A 24,093-nucleotide genomic window follows, 5' to 3' on the forward strand; every position below is an offset into this window, starting at 1 on the left:
CCTAGCCGAAAAATTTAATATTAACACCTGCGATTTTTTTTTGTAATTTTTTAGACTCCAAAACAAGTGATGAAAATGGCTCAGAATGGAGCGCTGGGGTTGAAGGAAAGCACTGAAACAGTTGTAAAGAAAAAAACGCTGCTCCAATAGGGATTTTCGAATGGAAATGTAGCTCTCAGTTGCAGAATTCGAACTTCATAAATCTGCTATAAACCCTGCTCGAAAATGCTTCCCTGGATGTTGTAAAAATGCTGAATAAAATCTCCTTACTCTTCTTGCCAATTTCGAACCCTCAAAATCAATTCTCAGATTTATCCACCATGAAATGGCTAAATACTATCTCCAATGAGTAACTCTTTAGAAGATATTTCACTTCCTCAGTTATGCAAATCCAAGGGAGTTTTCGTTCCCAAAGATCTAATGAAAATTTGCAGACCAAATGACTACAAATTGCTCCAATATGAATAGAAGTAGAAGTAGCAAATGGATGCCCTAGCCCTCAATTTATTAACTTCTCTAAGAAGTTGCTAAGAATCTTCTAGAAACATCCTTTATAGAATCTTATAATGCACTTTATTATAAAATGACTTTATAAAATAAAAGTGCAATCTCAACTAAAAATTATAACATGTAGGCCCAACTCGACCGGATGTAGGCTCATCTACAACTCTCCAAGAGCAATATACGATCAATTGATCAACAAGATGACTCTCTCTCCAATATCATTTGCCTACGAGAGTCGATGATAGGCAAATCTACTATAGAAATCATGTTGCTAGAAAGGGGACATGACAGATACGTTGGAATATTTTAGGGATATTAATATGTTGCTAGAACAAATATAAAGGTGCTACAAAATCACTAGGTTTATGGTGTTCTATCAGGTTCTTGTATTTGTGAGGGTCTCTTTTTTAATTAGATGTATTGTTTAAACTTCTATGTTGGTTTACCCCACTTATTCCTAGATGAATAAAACAAAAAACTGTAAACAAATTACTGTGCTAATTAATTAATAGTAGAGCTGAGTTTTATTTTAAAGGAACTAATTCATGCGGTTGAAAGTAAAATGAGGGGTAGAAAATGTTTTTCTAATATGCCATTTGGAGCGTAGGATGGCTTGCAGGGGCAATGAGAGATTGTCGAAGTAGAGATGCAAGAGTTCTAGATTTGATTGTGGTAAGATATTGTCATAGTGTGGTCTATTATGTTGTAGTGATTATAAGCAAAAGTTGGATGTTTTCATAACTGAAAAATTAAACCTCAAACCTGAAAAACAAGGGTCCAAAATGGCAACCGTTCTTTCATCGTGGAGTGTTTCGTAGTCTGGCACTTCTTGTAGTATGATGGTTGTTGAACTAGAGATGGCTGTGAGTTGCAGTTTTTAGAGGAGGATAAACTATGAAATAACAATGAGAATGGAAAAAAAATAATCCATAGGAAATTTACCATAATGGAAGAAAATTCTTCAAATGCTTGAAATATCCCCAATGGATATTTACCCGTTTTTTCTCAAAATAATATTGAGAACATAAACATATGAAGTTGCATTAAAAACCAATAATATTATCTAGTGAGCTTCTCATAAAGTACCTTTAAATATATCATTGCATCATACATCTGCAATACAACAACCAACATTGAAAAGTCCATTCTTAAACACAATTTTACAGTTAGATTGAAATACTAAGAAAGAACCTGTAAGTACATGCAAGACACTTGATGTGACGTCTCCATGGACAGTGGGCTTGCGTCCACTGTCTATCGGCACGAGGGTTTACGTCCTCATGTTAGATGAAATCTGAAGCTTTTTGAATAACTTTCGCAAGAGAGAAACTGAAATCTGAATCATAAACCAAGCATAATCCGAATGAATGAGTCTCTCTCCTTTTAATTCTCAAAGTTGTAACTCTTCAATTCCCTTCCTCTCTTTTCTTCTTATCCCTTCTTGTCATTTTTAGCCCACTTTATAATATTAAATTGACATTTTATAATTTTAATTCATGCTCTCATAGTCAATTTTAATATTATATGAATGTCTTTAAATTTCCTAATGTCCCAAAAAGGGGACACTACAAATCATCCCTCGTCAAGATTGCTTGTTTTGAAGCAATTAGTACTAGGATCCCATATGAATCTGCAGGTAGCTTTGTAGCCCATTCTAAAAACAAATCCTATCACACTGCGAAGCAAGGTGTCGAAATGCAATCCTCATCAACTGGATCCCTAGATCCCATGTTAATCTATGAAGTATCATTGCATCTGTAAGCCGTACAACTCTAATCATCATTGCATCCACTCTCAAACTATGTAGAACTACCACAAAATCCTCAAATTGCCATAGATACATATGGTCAACGCTTGGATCCTAACCCATCCCATGTGCATGTTCAACCAGAGCAACCTGACGTGTGCTACCATCATATGCAAGAATATTTCCAATCCGATTGAGAATCTCACTCCAATGGAGATCACCAGCACCACTGTGGTGAAATAATTGTGGGAACTCAATTGTGTGCTGACCAACTCTTGGAAACATTACAAACCATGGGGATGTTCCTCCTGGATTCCACAAACAAAAGGGCCATCCATCTTCCCAACTATCTGTACTATATTGCTACTTTGTGCCCATAGTGGGTGGAGTATTCCAGCTACTCAACTGCCACGACACTACCCCTCTCACTGGATGCACACTAGCTATACAATTTGCCACATCTCTATCCTAGGCTGATTTGTAATTAGCGTTATGTCCCTCTGTCAAGGAAACAAGCTCTTGGTTGCAACAATTGTCAATCCGGAACTCATCAAAATCAATGAGCGTGTCTTCATCTAACTCGAATAACGGGTTCTCCATTATCCAATTAGCATCTACTTCAAACAAAGGGTTGTCTACAAGCTGAATGTGATCTGAAGTTTGGTACCCAGTCTTTTGAGACAACTATCCAAGTCATAAGTCTGCTGAATTCTATCAAGTTCATTAATTACTTTTTGGAAATATCCCTGCCTCTCTTTACTCTCATGTTCTCGAGAATGATTTGTGATCCTAACCTGATTTTCTGCTTTCTGAAGAGCTATTTGTTTATCATCCAATGCCTCACAACCATACTTAAGCTCCCTATTAAGCTCTATAATCCCATTGTTTCTTTTACTCCACTGATTAACATATATTCCAACAACCTTAAGAATATAAACCTTGTCGGAGAGCAAACATAAATAATCTGATTTCACAGATTCAAGGGCTGTTTTGACTATTTTTAAATCAACAAGAAGCCAATCTCCTTCCACTCCCTTTTGAGCCTTCCTATAGAGATCCTCAACCATCCTGTAAGTGCTGTCATAACATACCAAAGATGCCGCAACCATCTCTTCACGAACCTTCAGTTGGGTCTTTAAGGCATGCATCTCATTATTGTCCTGTAGAAGCAACTCATCATCTTGCAATGTCATCTTCGATTGTTCATCTAAATTTATATCATTGTATAAGAAACATATGGTTCATCACACCTCTCAAAATCATAGGTATCCATTCCCTTGTTCCTTTGATTTGCCTCTAAATCACCAATGTAGAAATTTGTACCCTGTGTAACATCTTCTACATGATCAGGAGAACATTGCAAATCAATGGTAGTTGATTGCCCTTATTTTTCAAGATCATCTATAAGACGATTTTGGTCTGTTGAAAACTACACATACAAATTTTAGCACTTGTCTTTGGGAAGGAGATCTTGGACCAATTCAAAATACTTCTTTTTTGCCATATCAGTCTTGTTTTGAGGTTTTGGATGGAAGTTCATATAATCCAAAAACAAGAAATCGCTTTGGAAATTTTTTATATTCATCGTAAATGTCGAGTATATGTGCTCTTATATCAGATTCAAAATTATGGGTTAATTGTTGTTTAATTTGAGCAAGGTCCTTAATAACCCTGTCTTGATTAGGCATTTTTCCCAATTAATATTGCGGACTCGGCTCCAACTAAAACTTTCCAATTTGCTCAAATAATTTTGTCAAAGAGTTGGTGGACGTATAACGTCAATAGATTGCTTCAGCAACACCACAGTGCAATTTTTAGATAGACACAAGTCTTTTGCTGCAAGCTTCACCCTCTATCCTTCTGCTCGAATACTCTGGAATTATGTCAAACAATTTACGTGTTTGTTCTCATATGCTATTATCGCTACCGTACAAAAATTGTCATAGAAGTCCTCTTTCCCTGTACAAGCCGACACCGGGTAATAGTTCTGGTACTGGAAATATTCTGCCCCAACATATATCCAACAACCACAAATTGGTGGAATTATCTGAAGGAATAGTCTTGGTCCCAAATTTGACCAATTTCCTTCTACCAATAGTAGCTTGGTGATTTAGTCATACAGATAGAAGCCCTCTGAGATACTCTAAACCAACATGATGCTCATCATTATTAAAAAAAGGGAAATTAGCCAAAGTTTGTTCTGAGATACTCTGAAGTTAAATGTGAGGGGTGGTTATAGTGCATTGGTAGGAAGAACTATTTCTCAGAATTTTGCTCGCAAACACTTTATAGTTTAGATTCAAATCAGACAGATACACAATTAACACAATTAAATATATGTCTGCAACATTTAGAATCAATTAATTGTGAATTACCTTCTCTATCTGACAAATCACAATATTCCTTGACACTCCCAAGTGAATTATCAAGTGTCTCACAGGCAACATGCAATATACATAATGCTTCTTAGAACAGTTCTCAGGAATGAGATAATACACCAAGTTCTGTAAATGTTGGTTGCCGAATTTTGGAGACAAGGCTAGGTCGAAATTGAAGATGGATGATTTAAGCCTCCTATAGCTTCTTCTAGATGAAGAGTGGACTTCCAAATACGACGAATCTAATAGAGTGACCACTTCATATTATTCTTTACATTAAGCTTCTTTCTTTGATATTGTGTCCCACACATTTGATGAAATGCTCCTTGTCTGTTAGTGTTGATGACTGCCCAAATTGCTGTAATGATTCCATAATCCTTTCATAAATTGTTACTCTAGCCGGTAATGTTAGTCCATTGCCTACATCAAAACCATAATTCCGTAATAATTTTTGGCAATTATTGTGACTTCCAGAAGTGTTACGCTTCCATAAGTGCTCGACACAATGTAAAATATATTCCAAATATTTTGCATGGACTATTCATTCCCCGATGGCAATTATAGAATTTGTGTAATAAGTATTTGCACAATTTAGGATTTTCCCAATATGATTGCTCCCTCCTAGCTATGATTTTGACGTTAAATATTTCATGGCAGGGGTGTTACTTAACTTTCTTCTAATTTAAAAAAAATGGTCAATTCTATTCATTGGTAGAGACCCAACCACCACTCTGCTATTAAAAGTTTCTCATTGTAATTCCTTTGCCCAAAAACTTCATTCAGGACAATGGGAAGTGTAAATCAACATTCCACAATAATATTCAGAAATTTAAGGATGTTATATTGCAGTCAGGAGTATGGAGAGGAGTGCTGTAATATCCTTGTAAGCTGCTAATAAGTTGGCTATTGGAGACCATTTGTACATAGATGACTCAACCCTAATTGTGGAGTCTAAACAAAATTGATCGACGACTTATAAACTTCTCTGGCTTTTTGGCAAGGAGAAGTCCATGTTGATACCAACCCAGTCTAGATGCTATCATGAACTAATTGCAACCTGTGAAAAATATTGGCCACAATATATGATTCCGTTGATATTAATGTACTATAGGAAGTTAAAACCTTGGCCAAATATGAGACTTGGTTGTCAATGAATAATTTAAGATGCCTAGCCGATAATAATGTCTACATAGGCTTATATGTCATGTCCCCTCTTTTAGCTTTATCTAGGAAGACATGGGAGTTAGCCTATCAGGGAGTCTTGTACGCTAGCAGTGGTGTTTAGAGACTCAGTCAGGGTATACGGTGTTCAGATATGGAGTTTCAGATAGTAGGAGGGCATTTGAGAGTAGTTCCTTAATTGTAGGAGTTTACTACATTTTAGGAGGCGGAGATGGGTTATAGTCTTGAGTCTCTACGAGATCATTCTATGGTCTCAATTTCAAGAGATTCAAACACGTTCCTTTTTTTTAGGAGTATCCCTAATTTTGAGGGATCAGACTGTCAATTATTTCAGATTATCCGGAATTAGTCACAGGAGGTGACGAGTTCAGTTTCACCTTGTAGAGGTGTTTGGTCTATCAGTTTGCTATTTGGGAAATATTTTAATATATTTAAATATTCTCCTAAGTTATCATTTTAATAGTTTAAATAAGGCTAAGTTATAGCCATTTTGGATTAATAAGGGGTTTTTTGGCCTCATCTGGGTGAATATCCCTTGGTGTAATAGCTTGTTGGAAAGGTCTTGAACTTTTCTAAATATTTTTCTTTTGACTGAGAGCATTCGGTGAACGGATTTCTTTCTATTGGGAAATAGGTCATTTTCTGGATACTTGACCACTTTAAAAATGAGAAATATATTATTTTATAACCCAACGCCACATGGGGACACTTTTAGGGTTTGAGCTAAGTTTGGTGGGTTATAAGGAGGTTAAGACAAAGTTCGAAGGATTATTGACATATTACATCTTGGACTTGTGTTTTGGGCTCTAATTGAGCTTTTAGCATTTGGGACGCCAAACCCACTTGCTTTGCCTATTTGGGACGTAGCCCCCAAAATAGTGGTCTGGATTCTCACAGTCAGAAGCATCTTGGAGATTGTGCATTGTTTCTTTTCTGAGGAAGACAGTACTGAGTTAGAGTTTTAGCTAGGATTTGGGTATTTTACCCACGTGTGGGCACTTCGTAGATATATGGCCGCGACTGTCAGCCATCTACTTTTCCACGTACAACATTTGAGAGCTGGATTTTGGCCATAGCTTCCTTCTGGGCTCATATTTCACCTTCACGCCTTCAGGTTGGCTTTATTCTTGGTTGTAATCATCTGGATATTATTGTAAATCTTCATCTGGTTACATATTAGGCGTATATTCAAAAAAATTTGCTTGGAGCGACTTACATCTTGGATTTGTGTTTTGGGCTTTGATTGAGCTTTTAGCATTTGGGATGCCAAACCCACTTGCTTTGCCGATTTGGGACATAGCCCCCAAAACAATGGTTTTGATTCTTGTAGTTAGAGGCATCTTAGAGATTGTGCATTGTTTCTTTTGAGAAATGTAGTACTGAGTCAGAGTTTTAGTTGGGGTTTGGGTATTTTACCCATGTGTGGGCACTTTGTAGCTATACGGCCATGCCTGGCAGCCATCTACTTTTCCACGTACAACATTTGAGAGCTGGATTTTGGCCGTAGCTTCCTTCTGGGCTCATATTTCACCTTCACGCCTTCAGGTTGGCTTTATTCTTGGTTGTAATCATCTGGATATTATTGTAAATCTTCATTTGGTTACATATTAGGTGTATATTCAAAAAAATCTGCTTGGAGCGACTTGCTTTAAATGTATTTGGAATACATTTTAAAAACTAGTTCATGTTATTGTACTTCTGTTATTACTTATTGAAAAATCATAAAAAATATAAAACAATCAAACCCTTCTGCAACTTCTGTCTAGCTCTGCAAGAAAATTTTAATAAATATGGAAAACAGATTTAAAAATATAAAATTACAACAGATCAGCGGAAGAGATCCATCAGGGATCTTTCATTATAGAAGCCAAATAACACATCGCCCTGCAATATAGACAAACTCGGTTACACTAATATTATCGAGATGATAAATTTATTCACGACAAATACTTCTACAGTCTTGGCCTCTGTATATAGGGTTGAATTTGCTACAATTGCAATAGACATCTTCATTAGAAGTCTTTCAAAGGTTCATGCTACCCAATCTTTGATTAACACAGACACAACTAATTCCTCACCATTACAAGGAAAGTTTTGCTCACAATTGCCACCATTCTCAGATTAGATTCAACCATAGCAACAAGTCTCCTGTGTTTGTGCAATCCGATCTCTTGAAAGAAAAACTCCTCTATTCACAAATGGTTATGCTTTCCTGATAAGAAATACGACTTAGAACGAGAGGAAATAATTGCTTGTATATTTAGATGCTTCTACAAATTTGACATTATTATTCTTCTTGTTTCTTGAAATTTTCTCTTTGTTAAAACCCCTATGCTAAAACTATGTCTGATAGAAATTTCAGAACTATATAACCTCATGCACTCTAGTATATCTGCAACTAAGTTCTGATCGAAATTCTGGCTATACCCCACAAGATAGTAGGTGCAAAGCTCTGATAACAGTGAAATATCCCCAATGGATATTTACCTGATTTTTTTGAAAATTATATTGAGAACATAAAAATACAAAGTTGCATTAAAAACCAATAATATAAACTAGTGAACTTCTCATAAAATCTCTTAAAATATATCATTGTATCATACATCTGCAATACAACAACCAACATTCAAAAGTCCAATCTTAAACATAGTTTTACAGTCAGATTGGAATACTAAGAAAGAACCTATAAGCACACATGAGAATCTGATGTGACGTCTCCACGGACAATGAGTTTGCGTCCACTGTCTACCGGCACGAGAGTTTACGTCCTCACACTGGATGAAAGCTGAAGCTTTCTGAATAACTCTTGCAAGATAGAAACTGAAATCTGAATCATAAACCAAGCGTAATCCAATGAATGAGTCTCTCTCCTTTTAATCCTCAAAGCTGTGATTCTTCGACTCCCTTCCTGTCTTTTCATCTTATTCCTTCTTGTCGCTTTTAACCCACTTTATAGTATTAAATTGACATTTATTATTTTAATTTTTAATTCATGGTCTCATAGTCAATTTTAATATGATATGTATATGTCTTTAAGTTTCTTAATGTCCCAAAAAGGGGACATTACAATGCTCATGGGAAGGGAAAAATCTAAAAGAGTTGTGAAGTTTTATTTATTTATTTATTTTTATGAAATTTCCAATACAAAAAGATTGGAGACTGTGCGAGATAGAGGATTGATAGCTAATGATTTTAGAAACAACACATTGATGGAATTTGCGTGGCAGTTATCATTAAAAATACCATAAGACTGTGCGAGATAGAGGATTGATAGCTAATGATTTTAGAAACAACACATTTATGGAATTCGCGTGGCAGTTACCATTAAAAATACCATAAGAGGTGGCTTTTGATTGTTCTAAAGTGTTTTAAAATTCTCAGATGCTAGTGAGATTGCAGTTATATTCAGTCATTACCATGATTTTGTGAGGTCCAGATAGACAAAAATCCTTAGAAAGTCAAGGACTTGTTAGAAACAATTATTGAGTAAGGTTGGCAATGGGTTTTGTGACTAAGGAATTTTCTGATTGAGTTGCTAAATCTTTTATGGGCGTGGGCAGTAAAATGAGTGCACAATATACTGTATTGCAAAACAGGCAATTGCCAACTTTATACAGTAGTTTACATAGTTCTCTTTTAATGATCCTTAGGTGAAGACCCTGATGTTCCAAGTCAGTCCCAAGGGTAGAGTTTATATTCAGACTTTTGGAGACTGAGAAAATGACTGCAGAGTAACATATAAAGTAATTTTGTTGTAAATTATAATGCTTATCTCAATAACTCCAAAATTTTGTAGTAGCATCCTCTGCCATTTTGTGGGTATCATTGTTCCTTCTTACAACCCTTTAAACTGAGGTGGCAAATCTTGCACCATGCTTGAAGAGGCTCTTAAGGGAGTGTTGTAGTAAACAAATTCAATCAGCTTGTCTTTTGCTTCTTTTTCACAATGTGCATCTGCGTTCAGATCATTCTTGCAGCATCTTAATTAGGGAATTGATGAGGCTGACATATAATTTTGGCTACTTGGATCAAGAGTCAATAGTTTGGCGAATTGGATTACTGCAGCATTGGCATTTCAGATGATGATTTCAAGCCAATTATTGGACTAACTGAGCTGAATAATCTTTTGCCCCTGGTGATAAGAATGGTGAATAGGAATGTCAAACATACAATGCCGATTACATGAGCAGCAAAGAGGCAGGTGTATGGGGGGTGGGTGCAGTATCACTTTAAAAGCCAGGCTATGGACTAACTGATTGAGTGATATACAGATTTATAATGGAAGGGGGTTGGGATTGAACACCTGAGTGGGTGTTAAGTATTTTTCCCCATTGTTGAAAATGTGCACACGGTAGAAGTAATTTGTGTGTCGGATATGTTGGGGACCTTATCATGTTGGTCAAAGAACTTTTTATTGATCTTTTGAGAAAGCCTGATATGTAAAAGAAAATGTAAAGGTAAATGAAAGAAAGTTATAGATCAAACAAGGTTTGATGAAAGTATACTTCTTCACAACTACCACTAATAATTGCTTTATATTCAGCTTGATTGGAAGATAAAGCTACAGCATTTCCAAGCCTCCTCTGTCATGAAACATATTATCTTGAACCCATAGAGAACATGTAACCAGTAGTATGTCTTTCAATTATCAATTCGTTCAGCCTAATAGTAGTTCGTAAGGTTTGACAATCTCAAACCTTTCGTGCTCTGAAAGGAAATGCAATATTTAAGTTTAGCTATGGCATACCAACACATGATTTTTTGCTTGTGATTAGAAAAACATTGCTTGTGCCTAAAATTGAGAGAGCTAACGTTAAAACACAGATCTGATGTCATGGATGCCACATATATTAGATCGCCCATGGATTGCTTGTAGTATCACTCCTTGATTGGTGATGAATTGTCACTGAATCATTGTGGGTTGACATATTTTAATTGATATCCGTAGGTGTAGTGGAGGGATTATGATATGTTATATAGTTTTTTTCTGATAGAATTGCAATAATTTTCTTACACCATAAAGATTAGGTTATCATGTTGCTAGAAGTTTAAATTTAAACAATATAAGAGGTCAAGGTCATTCATGTCAATTGTGGAACATATATTAGAGCTCATTCACAGAAATGCAATTACCACGTTGTAGAACAAAAATCTTCTACTGTGAGGGAATCAATAGAAGAACTATATTATTAACAATTCAGAATAATTTAATAGACTCATAAGCACAAAAGTTATAATTGATAAGAAGAGCAATTGTAGACAAAATCCTCAACAAATGAAATACTGTGGAAAATCCAAAATGGTTGAAAGACCACAGTGATAAATGCTGCTAGCATCTACTGTACTAATCCAACCTGACAAAAAAATAATGAGTACAATGTTTTACGCTATGGAATCACTAAACTCGTGGCTTGAGAGCACCAACATCTTAATCTAAGCACCAATTCAGAATCCTACAAGCACCAAGCCTAAGGATGTCACAATCTTCTCTTGCAGATTATCACTGGCTTATACTTCTCTCGTTGGCAGAGATTCTTTTACACTCATACTAGAACCTAGAAATACATTTGATGCTTAATATGTATTTCTATCTCTGCTAAGAGCAGAGTAACGAGAATCATGGCGATTCACGCAATTCAGCGATTCGATTCAAGCCAAATGATCTTTTGTGAATCAGTGAATTGAATCAGCGATAAAGGGTTTATGAAATAAGTTACTAAATTTCAGTCGGTGAATTGAATCAGTGATAAAGGGTTTATGAAATAAGTTACTCACTAAATTTCAAGGGTTTTTAAAATTTGCCGATTCTTGGCCGATTCGATTCTGATTCATGGCTGATTTGCGATTTGATTTGGCCTTGCCGATTCCAATCCGATTCCGACTCTTGTTACTTTGGCTAAGAGACTCTCCAACACACTTGCACTCAAATTCCACTCAACATTTATATACACCCACCAAACTACCGAGTTCTGTTGATAGGTAGTTTCTATAATTGGTAAAGGAGTCAAGCAAGTAGTTCACGACATTGTCTTCAGCAACTTGTTCGAGAGTTCGGTTGTAATTATAATTAATTATAGTGGAATGCATTGGAGTCTTGTAATTTCATACATAAAAGTATATATGGTAGTTAATTATGATGGAATAGATGACTAACTGTGGTTTTTTGTTTCTATTTCAATTTTGTGGGTTCTTCAGATTAGACGGCTGAAACAAAATGTGTTGTCACAACTACCTCCAAAGCGCAGACAAGTCATAAGATTAAGACTTAATTTGTCAGATATCTGTCTTGCGAAAGATTCAAATGCTGAAGATAACAAGGGTTTGGAAATTTCCTGCAAATGTGGCTTTACTACTAAGGGGGATTGTGAGTGCGAAGAGTATGACAATGAATTTGGTGGTGTTGAAATTGACAATTCCAAAGGGATGCAAGGTTTGATATTAAAGTCCTTTCAGTGTAGATCAACATTGGGAACATTATTTTAATTATATTGAATTTGTCATATATCTATGATTAATACAATTGATGATGGTAGTAATGTTACAGAAGAATATGGGCATCAAAGAATATCATACATATATATGCATTCACTTCTTTCCATACTACAAAATGCTAATAGCCTAGTACTAAATTATGTTTTTAATTTACTGTCTTAATTACAAAGAGAATCATGGATTTTTTTTAAACAAAAATTTGACAGAGGAGATCTAATTCTTAATTATCTCCTGGCCGCTTTATTTCCCTTCTAATTTGGAATACATTTTTTAAAGATTTTTTTTGGATATCTATTTCAGAACTGTGTTGTTTTCTTAATATTGTAAACATTTAGAGGCATATTTCTTGGTGCCATATAGCTGACAATTATAATTATTTTGCAGATAGAGGAACAAAGAAATCAGATAGAAGCCTTTCTTATCAAGAGATTGGCTTGGCAAAGCTTCAAAGCTTTGAAGACTGGTTGTTCAATCATCGAATCTTTGCTGACTCTGAAGATATAGATGCTGTGGATAATGTGACGAGTCCTCAAAAGATGGTTATTTTTGGTCATCATCTGAGAGTCCTTGATGGTATTCAGGTAGTCCTTTGTTATCATCTCTTCAATCAGTTTTTTTTATTGATTTATTAATGCTCTGAGTGTTCAATCATTGGATACCAAGCGAGAACAGGCATGCTTCAGATGATACGGTGCTTTTTTTAATTAATGTACATTAACAGCCAGTGCAATCTGTAGTCTGTGTTGTAGATTTTAAACTTTATGAAACTATCAATTTTCTGTAAAACTGAGGAAATATATCTTGAGTGAGCAGAAATCTGTGTGTCAGAAAGGACTTGAATTTATTCGTATTGACGGTAGTACTAATTCTAGAGAACGTCAGGAAGCAGTTCAGGCATTTCGTTTGAGGCCAGAGGTATGTTAGTTCCTTTTGAGTTAAATTTGAAAGTCATTCACAAATACAAGATAGAAAGTTTCTTTCTTACTGTTTTGCATCAAACTTGAAAAAATACCCTGCCTGTTAATTTCTATTTCATCGTTTATCATTAAATGTTATTTTTAAATTTTATTTTCTGTTTAGTAGGCAGAGTCACCACAGTGATTATTGTTTAATGAAAAACAGAGAAAACATTGGGTCAAATAAAATAATTTAAGATCAAATGTTTCCATCAACTACTTTGGTTTAATTGTTTGTAACTTTAAAAAAATTATTTTATTAAACATAATGCGCTAATGTTGTGAAAGCTTATGGTCATTTTGATAGGTGATGCTAAGATAATTTTGAATTTTTAAGGTTTCAGAAAAAGTTATGAAAACAATGCTCCTTGGGACATATGGCGCCTACCTTAGTACCCTTGTTTCTTGCAGAGTATGTTTTGGGGATGCAGGGATACCAAGGAAATGTCTACCTCATTATTGAAAATATCGTTATTGGTAACTTACTGCCAAGGGCCAAAAGAGAAATTGGCAAAAAATTGTGGAATAATTGGCAACTTATTGACAGCTTAAAGTTTTGCTTAAATATTATTAGAAATGTATTTTTGTTTGCAAAATTCAACCAAGAGATTGATCTGATGAGTTAATAAATGAGAAAAGAAAATGAACAAGTCAATTCTAGATATATTTAAATGCAAAAAGGGTATGAAATGCCATCCTCCTGTGGAATGCTAATTGCTGGTAGCTATAACTTGATAGTGTAAACTCTGAAGCAAACCACAACTAGAACATTGACTTTGTAAAACTGTAAGTTAATATAAGTACACCATCAAAATAGTCTATATCTTCATCTTCCCTTTCCCAATTGCTCTATTAAAATTATAGGAAGGGTAGGGGGTGTAGTCTTAAAAGTCCGTTGTGGCTCTGCCTCCTCCCTCTCCACAACTAGCTGTTACTCAACCTCTATCATGGATTTAGATGGTGCTGAAAGTGGCAACAACTCTCATCATCCTTCTAAATGTCATCCAATCCCACTACAAATCCACACTCCTCCATAGCTCGCCTCTCCAAATCATAGATCTCATCCTTTGTAAACAATAGAGGCTGCTCCTGTGATGTCCATTTAGATCTATGCCATGAAGATCAAGTGGACCATTTGGTGTTTCCTCTACCTTTCTTATACACAACTAAAGATTATGTTACACAAAGAGAAGATCTTGGAGGTATTTCTCTGCTAACTTGTTGCTCCTCTTCGTGTGGATGATTTTGAACATCGATTGTGCTCAGAATTGGATGAACTATAAGGCTGACATAAGACTTGCAACATTTCCTCCCCAATTTCACCACCAAGCATCTGCAAAATGAAATATTGAAGAGTTAGAAAGCAAGGTGAAAATATATTTAAGGTTTTATCTACTTATCATGGATGTGAAAGACTCGAAACCTTTAAATATTGTATTTGGGGTTTCAGAGTTTGTTTTTCTCTTTGCCATGTATAAAGAGAATAGCTTGCCCACTACGTTCTAATGCATGTAATGTTCTTGGTTTTATGGTTAAACAAGAAATATTTGTAGTATAAATGTAAGAATTAAAAAAAACAGGTTTAACTATACTATTCTACCCTCTACCTTAAACCCGAACCTTAAAGATGTTTTAAATTTGGATTACTAATCCTCTTGAGGATCTTCAGGTCTTGAACGATATATCATCAATTTGAGTACTATCGTTAGTTACATCATTGTCTTCTCTGGATTACTCTCTGCAAGGTTCTTCCTAGAAAAGTTAACCTTTGTCCAGGGCCCTTAACACATGCATATGTTGACAGAGACGAAATATTCAAGCCCATAGTCATGTCAGTCACATGGAGATAACTCTCGCATAGAAACATTGTTATATCAATCTCAAACATGTTAGTCAAGTCGGGATTATATCAATCTCACATTCAAACATTATAGAGATGAGATCAATCTTAGACATCTTGGTTAGATAGAGATTATATAAATCTCACATACCAACATTGTTATATCGATCTCAAGAATGTATGTTAGATGGATATTATATCAATCTCACATAGTGACATTATAGAGATGATATCCATCTAGGTGGGAGTTAGGCCCATCTTTGATACCAACACTAAAGATGTTTGAAATCACTCTCTTACCTTCATAAGGGACTCTCTTGATCTCTTCATGAAATAAACATTTTAATAAAAATAACATCACCTATGCATATCCATTTGAAATTTCACATGTGTACATTTTATATGAATAAATGAATAATTTACAGATACATACTTACATACATACATACATAGATCATTTATTGTCTCATATATTATGCAATTATAATATCTCATTTAAGATTTGTTTACAGGGTAGAAGCAAGAAGTTGGGTCTCAATTCCGTGGAAGTCTGAGGATTGAGATCTTGCTCTTTTAGAAACGGGCACTCATTTTAAAAAAACGGGTACCAATATTAGGTTCCGAAATACAAAATACTGGCACCCATTTAAAAAAAATCGGATAATCATTTTTTATTTTCAAAAAACAGGGACTCGTTTTTGGAAAAAAATTTGATTTTTTTTAGAAACGGGTACTCATTTCTAAAAATTCAGATTTCTTTTTTTGGGGATTTTAAATGTGTTTTAAATGTCGATTTTACTTTTTTGAAACAGGCACCCGTTTCTTGAATTTCAAATAACGGGTGCCCATTTCTTACAACACGGGGCAGGAATTTTTCTCCTGCCTTAGATTTTAGTTTGGGATAGGCTTGGTGAGAGCAAGCCTATGCCTTGACCTCTCAAGATTTGGCTAAGACATTGAACTGACAAATTCGCGCCTTGCCATAATTTTTAGAGGGTCTTCTCAATCAATTTTTTTTATGAAACTAAAACCCATTGGAGTTCTCATTGTCCTGATTTTAGAAATATAAATTTTATAGTGTTATGATTTTATTTACTATTTTTGCATTATGTTTTAATCAAAGATGGTACCTAAATGTAAAATAGCAAAGTTCACTAAAACTTTAATAACTTTTTTATTTTATGATTTTTCTTAAATTAATTATATATCATCAATTTGATTCTACATAAAATTCTTTTAAAGTTAAAAAAAGAATTATTGAAAAAAATGAAATTTTGATCAAATTATGATGTCCGTACACGAGAGGTTTTAAAATTTACCTTTATAGCCAATTAATATTTAATAGTAAAAAATTTAAGCAAAAATATTATCATCAATCTTAGGTGTATTAGGTAACTCCTTGTAAAAGGATTTGCAAAAAATCATTTATTTGTGTCAAATTATGTTGTTTGTACACGAGTGTGGTATAGTCCTGAAACATGCATTTTGGAAAAGTGGTTTTTAAAAATCCATACCAAAAAAAAAATCTATCATATGGGTACACATGTAAATTACATATTCAAAAAGTAGATTCTAAACACTAAATTTTTTATTTCTAATGTTTTTAAATTTCCAATCTCTAAATGCCTTAAATTTTGACATCAATTGACAAGAAATCTTAAAAATAGGAAAAACACTTCACTTTTTGCCCAAAAGTCAAATCCAACTTCTTGCACTTACCTTACATAGAAATAAATGATTATGAAAGTAGCACTAATAATGCAACATACCTTTATGATTTCTTTGCCTCCTTTTAGAGTTGCCTCGCTTCTCACATTTAATATATGCCAAGAGGCATGCAATTATGTCTCTTTGTTTTCATATTATCTTTTCTCTTTTTATACCATTCTCTTTTTTTTCTTATTCAGTGGTGATTTATAAATCTTTTTTATTTGTCATCTACGTTCTTTTGGAAATTCACAACCTTTAATAATCATAATCCTTTGAAAAGGCACAACGCTTCATAATTATAATCCTTTCAAAAAGTCACAATACTTCATAATGACAACCTTTTCAAAAAGCCATAACCATTCATAATTACAACTCTTTTGAAGTGTCACATCCTTCTATCATTGCAACCCTTTGAAAAAAGTGACCGTTGTTTTCTTCTCATTCCTTTCCTATTCCATTAATCCTTCTTTAGCTCCTCTCTTCTCTTCTTTCTTCCTCTTTAAGATGAAATCTCGTCCCTTTAATATCTTACTTTGTAGGAGTCACATCGCTTTGTTATATATCTCTTGATTTTTCATTAGGTTTAGTGAATTTTTATTAGTCTATATTATATTATTTATTTACTTATTTACTTTATGTTCATTATTAAATCCTATTTAGAAAGGTAACATACTTTCTATAATATTCTGTCTTGTATTTAATTTTATTTATTTATTCATGCATTATAATTTTATGGTTATTTAATTATTTTAAATTTTATACTAAATATTATTTCTGTTGATAATAGATTATATACATTTAATTTCTCTAAGTAAATTTTCAGAATCCATAAATGATGGCAAATAAATTTTGGGATTTGATTGTGCATAAATTTTTAACATCAACGTTTCAAATCACACTCTGTAATCCATCATTAGGATGCAAAAAGCTGAAAGAAAAATTATGGAAGGAAAAAAATTTAGTTGTTAATTTATATGATTATTTTATCATTATTTACTTAATAATATTATATTATCTAATTATTATTAAAATTCTGCCTTAAAATGGGGACACGATACATGTTGGAATTTAATGCGGTGGTTGTCTTGCTCCTGGAGCCAATCGCCCACCTACCACCTGACAGATTGCAGAACGTTCAAAAATATTTATTGCCGGTAGGTGAGTTTGAAAAATGTGAGGGAAAAACGTTTTAGGTCAGAAGACAAAAAGGAATGTCACACATTCATTTGACCAGTTAGAGGAAGAGCAGATTAGAAGATGCAGAGAAGGAAGAAGAGAGAAGTGATCAACAGATCCAGTCGTCAGAGTGCAGAGACAGAAGGAAGTTCATTTTGTGCCTGCAGATGCACGTGTTTCTTCTCTGGTCATTCTGTAAGTTTATTGTTTGTTTGATTCGACCTGTTGAAGCAGTGATTGCTTTAGGCATTATTGTATGCAACCATTAGAGCTGCAAGTTTAAAGTTTTTTGAAGTATTGAAGTTGTTCAAGTTTTACCAGTTTAGGGTTATTTTAGGGTTTTTCTGGTTGAAGCCGAATGCTCCCAGATTTTGTAGTAGTTTAAATCTTAGTTGAATAGAAAAGAAAGCAGGCATACTTGAATCTATTGTTCTTCCTCTTCTATTCATTGCATTTGAGAAATTCGTTTGAAAGGTTAAAGCTTGGCTCTTTGGTTTTAATGGTGAAAGCATTCACGTTAGAATTTTTTTAAGTTATAAATTTTTCTCAGTTGGAGCCGAGCTTACTCGACATCCATTGTTGCCGAGCATTTTCTTTGAGTGTCGAGTTAACTCGGCACCTACTGCATTTTTCTTTGTGTGCCAAGCTCACTCGGCAACTGTTGCCTGTCACTCGGCACCATCAAGTGCTGAGCAAAACTGGCACTCGAGACATTTTTGTGTCGAATAGATTTTTAGATTTAGGGTTGTGAGTTTAAATTTATTTTATATTTCTTACATGGTATCAGAGCATTGAGGCCCCACATCCATAGTGAGTTAGGGCATTTGTTTTCTTGGGATATTTGACATGGCAGTAGATACAGGAAAGATATGGCAGCAGCCACCATCCTTTAATGGGCAAAATTATGATACATGGGCAAAGAAGATGAAAATCATAATGGTTGCAAATGATTTATGGGAGTTTGTTATAAATGGGTTCAATGATGTGACAAACCCAACTCAGTATGCTGCTCTCACAAATCCACTAGAGACTCATTTGAAAGATTCAAGGAGGAAAGATGCAAAAGCATTAAGTTTGATTGAAACAGCAATGACAGAGACAGTATTCCCTAAGATTGCAGTAGCAAATTATGCAAAAGAAGCATGGGATATCCTTGAGACAAACTTCAAGAGAACTGATAAAGTTTGTACTATAAAGCTACAAAATATAAGGAGGGAGTTTGAGAACCTTCAGATGAAAAAAAATGAATCAGTTGTAGATTTCAGTTCAAGGACCTTCAATGTGATTAATCAACTGAAATCAAATGGAGAAGACTATCAAGAGCAGAAGATAGTGGAAAAGATATTGAGGAGTTTACCTCATAAACATGACAATTTGGTCATGACCGTAGAAGAGGCAAAAGACCTAACTGTTTTGACAATGGATGAGTTGATGGGTACTCTTCAAACCCATGAGCATAGAATCAATAGATCTGCATCTTTTTCTTCCCAATAGCAAGCATTTAAGGCTCAGTCAAATCCAAGAGGAAGGGGGAGAGGAAGAAATGGCTCAGGCAGAAATTCCAGAGGCAGAGGCCGAGGTAATGGCGGACAGCAGAAAGCTCAGGAGGAGCAGATGGAGCAAGTAGCTCACAAAATACTTCAAGAGGAGGTAAGAAAAATTATAACTCAAATAAGAGTAATGTAGAATGCTACTACTGTCATAAATATGGGCATTATGCAAGTGAATGTTAGAAAAAACAAAATGATCAGTCAGGACAAGCAAATGTGGTTGATTTGAATATGGGAAGTGGAAACAATGCCACTGCCTTCATCATGTGTAATGTTGGTGAAGAAGGAAGGCTTGAGGTTTGGTACCTTGACAGTGGATGTAGCAACCACATGAGTGGTAATGAAACTTTATTTTCAGTCATTGACAAGAGTTTCAAATCTGAGATTAAAATGGGCAAAAATGGAACCCTACCAGTAGTAGGCAAGGGATCTATTGTGCTCCGCACTAAGAAAGGTGAGAAGAAGGAAATACAAAATGTGTATTTTGCTCCTGGTATGAAGCACAATTTGATGAGCATTGGTCAGCTCATTCAAAATGGATACAAAGTGCAATTGGAAAATGACAGGTGTGTCATCCAAGAAAAGGATGGGAGCAAAAATTTACTTGCAGTAGTTCAAATGACAAAGAACAAAATGTTTCCCTTGAAGATAGAGACATGTTTCTCATCTCAAGTTAGTGCTGCACCTTCCACACAATCAACTCTAAGGAGTGTGATTGAAGACCCCTCATGACTATGGCACCTCAGGTATGGTTATCTTGGCTATGCTGGTTTATATTTATTGTCAAATAAAAGAATGGTAGAAGGTTTGCCACGTATAGGAAATTCATGTGACAAGTGTGAGGCTTGTATTTTGGGTAAGCAACATAGGCTTCCCTTTAATTCTGAAAATTCTAGGAGGGCTAGATATCCATTAGAGTTAGTGCATATTGACCTAGTCGGTCCTATGCAAGTTACTTCCATTGGGGGGAGTACTTATTTTATGACATTCATAGATGATTTCAGTCGTAGGACATGGGTGTATTTCTTAAAGAATAAATCTGAAACATTTGATAAATTTGTAGAATTTAAAGCCTAGGTTGAAAGAGAATGTGGACATTATATGAAGATCCTCAGATCAGAGAGAGGAGGGGAGTATACCTCCAATTCTTTTGTAAACTTTTGCAGGAAACATGGCATAAAAAAAGAGCTCACAGCCAGTTATACACCACAGCAAAATGGAGTGGCTAAAAGAAACAACAGGATCATTGTTGAAATGGCAAGGAGCATGATGAAAGAGAAAGGTCTCCCAACTGAATTTTGGGGAGAGGTTATGGCAACAACAGTTTACCTAAATAATAGGTGTCCTAGAAAGGTAGTCCGTGATAGAATTCCAATGGAAGCATGGTCACGAGGAAGATGGATAGTTGAGCACCTAAGGGTGTTTCAATGTGTTGCATATGCACATGTGCCTAAAGAGCAAAGGCAGAAATTGGATGACAAAGGTGTGAAGTGCATCTTCACAGGGTACAACTCAGAATCAAAGGCATACAGATTGTATGACCCAATGAACAACAAGATGATTCTCTCAAGAGATGTGGAATTTCTTGAAAATCAGTCATGGTATGGACCAATTGATGAGTCACCAAGCACTTCAAGTAAAGTGCCAATTATGAGTGAAGAAGATGCTGATGAACAACAAGGAGGAGGAGCAGATAGAAGAAAAGGCAAGCAACCTCAGTCATTGCCGGGCTCCTCTAAGCATGACCGAGTGTCAGTGCCGAGTAACAGTGAAGATCGAGCTAGTCGGCAAAGCAGCAGCAGTGGAGATTTTGATCCCACACTCTCCTCCTTGTTACCAAGAAAGACCAAGAGTCTTAGGGAGATATACCAAGATGAAAGGTATGAAGATTATGATGAGAGTGTTAATTTTGCATTATTTTCTCATAGTGATCCAATATATTTTGAAGAAGCTATTAAAGAGAAGAAATGGTGTAAGGCCATGGATGGGGAGATAGATGCTATAGAAAGGAATGAGACATGGGAGCTAACTGAATTGCCTCCCAAGAAGCAAGTGATTGGAGTGAAATGGGTCTATAAGACCAAATGCAATGCTGAAGGCAAGATTGATAGGCATAAGGCAAGGCTGGTAGTCAAGGGCTACAAACAACAATATGGCAGAGATTATGATGAGACCTATGCCCTGGTTGCAAGAGTGTAAACAGTGCGTGTTGTCATAGCAATTGTAGCTCAACACAAATGGAAGGTATTTCAAATGGATGTGAAATTCGCCTTCCTAAATGGTATATTGAAAGAAGAAGTCTATGTGGAGCAGCCACTTGGTTATGAAGTTGCAGGTGAAGAGAACACAGCATATAGATTGAAGAGAGCTCTTTATGGGCTCAAGCAAGCTCCAAGGGCATGGTACAGTAGGATTGACTCATATTTAATGAGCAATGGCTCTAGCAAAAGCAATGGTGAGCCTACTCTCTACATCAAGGAAGCAAATGGAAATGTGTTAATTATTGTCTTATATGTAGATGAATTGATTTTTATTGGTAATGACAAGGCTCTAATTGGTGAGTTCAAAGAGGCCATGAAAAATGAATTTGAGATGACAGACCTAGGTCTCTTGAAATACTTTCTAGGCATAGAAGTAAAACAAATGCATGATGGCATCTTCATCTCTCAAGAAAAATATGCAGGGCAGCTCTTGGAGAGATTTAAAATGCAGAACAGTAAGGCAGCCCCCACACCAACGGCAGTAGGTCTGAAGTTGAGCAAAGAAGACAACAATAAAAGAGTGGATCCAACACTATACAAGAGTATGGTTGGAAGTTTAATGTATTTAATTGCAACTCGGCCAGACCTAATGCATGTAGTAAGTCTGATTTCCAAATTTATGGAAACACCAAAGGATTCCCATTGGCAAGCGGGAAAGAGGATCCTAAGGTATGTGAAAGGTACCAGGGGATTTGGAATTTTGTATACTACATCAAATGAATTCAAGTTGGTAGGTTATACTGATAGTGATTGGGCTGAAAGTTTAGATGATAGGAAGAGCACTTCCGGATACATGTTTCATATGGGATCGGGTGCAATTTCATGGGCATCCAAGAAGCAACCTATTGTTGCTCAATCTACAACAGAGGCTGAATACATAGCAGCAAATGCAGCAACATGTCAAGCTATTTGGTTAAGGAGGATCTTGACAGATTTGAATGAAAGAGAAGAGGATGGAACCACAATTTATTGTGACAACATCTCATCAATTGCATTGTCCAAGAATCTAGTCTTCCATGGTAGAAGCAAGCATATTGAGATCAGATATCACTTCATCAGAGAGTTGGTGGAGAATGAGGATATCAAGATGGAATTTTGTAAGTCTGAGCAGCAGCTAGCAGACATTTTCACAAAGCTGTTAGGTATTGGAACTTTTGTATACTCAAGAGAGTGTCTTGGTGTAGTTGATATGGATCAGCAGTGATCCTTGTTTTGTTTGGCTCGGGACAAAGGGGGAGTGTTGAAATTTAATGTGGTGGTTGTCTTGCCCCTGGAGCCAAATGCCCACCTACCACCTGATGGATTGCAGAATGTTCAAAAATATTTATTGCCGATAGGTGAGTTTGAAAAATGAGAGGGAAAAACGTTTTAGGTCAGAAGACAAAAAGGAATGTCACACATTCATTCGACCAGTTAGAGGAAGAGCAGATCAGAAGTTGTAGAGAAGGAAGAAGAGAGAAGTGATCAGCAAATCCAATCGTCAGAGTGCAGAGACAAAAGGAAGTTCATTTCGTGCCTGCAGATGCACGTGTTTCTTCTCTGGTCATTCTGTAAGTTTATTGTTTGTTTGATTCGACCTGTTGAAGCAGTGATTGCTCCAAGCATTATTGTATGCAGCCATTAGAGCTGCAAGTTTAAAGTTTTTTGAAGTATTGAATTTGTTCAAGTTTTACCAGTTTAGGGTTATTTTAGGGTTTTTCTGGTTGAAGCCGAATGCTCCCAGATTTTGTAATAGTTTAAATCTCAGTTGAATGGAAAAGCAAGTAGGCATACTTGAATCTATTGTTCTTCCTCTTCTATTCATTGCATTTGAGAAATTCGTTTGAAAGATTAAAGCTTGGCTCTCTGGCTTTAATGGTGAAAGCATTCACGTTAGAATTTTTCTAAGTAATAATTTTTTCTCAGTTGGAGCCGAGCTTACTCGACATCCATTGTTGCCGAGCATTTTTTTTGAGTGCCGAGCTAACTCAACACCTATTGCATTTTTCTTTGTGTGTTGAGCTCACTCGACACCATCAAGTGCCGAGAAAAACTGGCACTTGACACCTTCTTGTGCCGAATAGATTTTTAGGTTTAGGGTTGTGAGTTTTAAATTTATTTTATATTTCTCACAATACATGTATTCAACAAAGCCGTCCATTACCTCTCCATTGGGATTTGAGTAAGATGAAGATAAATAAGAATGAGGGTTGAGGAAGTACCTTGCCACATTAATGGATTGGTGGTTGATTGTTCCACATCTTGTCAATAAGTTTACATGTGGTGTCAAATTTGAGATTGTCGCCATTATAGATATA

General features: G+C 35.5%; 1 protein-coding gene across 1 annotated transcript in view; it reads left to right on the forward strand.

Moving 5' to 3' along the window:
- The window catches only part of LOC149568152 (SNF2 domain-containing protein / helicase domain-containing protein / HNH endonuclease domain-containing protein), a 288,465-nt gene that overhangs the window by 162,101 nt on the left and 102,271 nt on the right, over positions 1 to 24,093 (forward strand). The window contains exons 9-11 of the mRNA XM_089821153.1: positions 12,007 to 12,241; positions 12,688 to 12,884; positions 13,117 to 13,218. Coding sequence (XP_089677279.1) covers positions 12,007 to 12,241; positions 12,688 to 12,884; positions 13,117 to 13,218 — 534 coding nt within the window. The remainder of the gene's footprint in view (positions 1 to 12,006; positions 12,242 to 12,687; positions 12,885 to 13,116; positions 13,219 to 24,093) is intronic.

This window comes from Cupressus sempervirens, chromosome 3 (genome assembly GCF_028749045.1).
Source record: "Cupressus sempervirens isolate cs-2001-9-10 chromosome 3, ASM2874904v1, whole genome shotgun sequence".
In the NCBI taxonomy this organism is placed as follows: domain Eukaryota; kingdom Viridiplantae; phylum Streptophyta; class Pinopsida; order Cupressales; family Cupressaceae; genus Cupressus; species Cupressus sempervirens.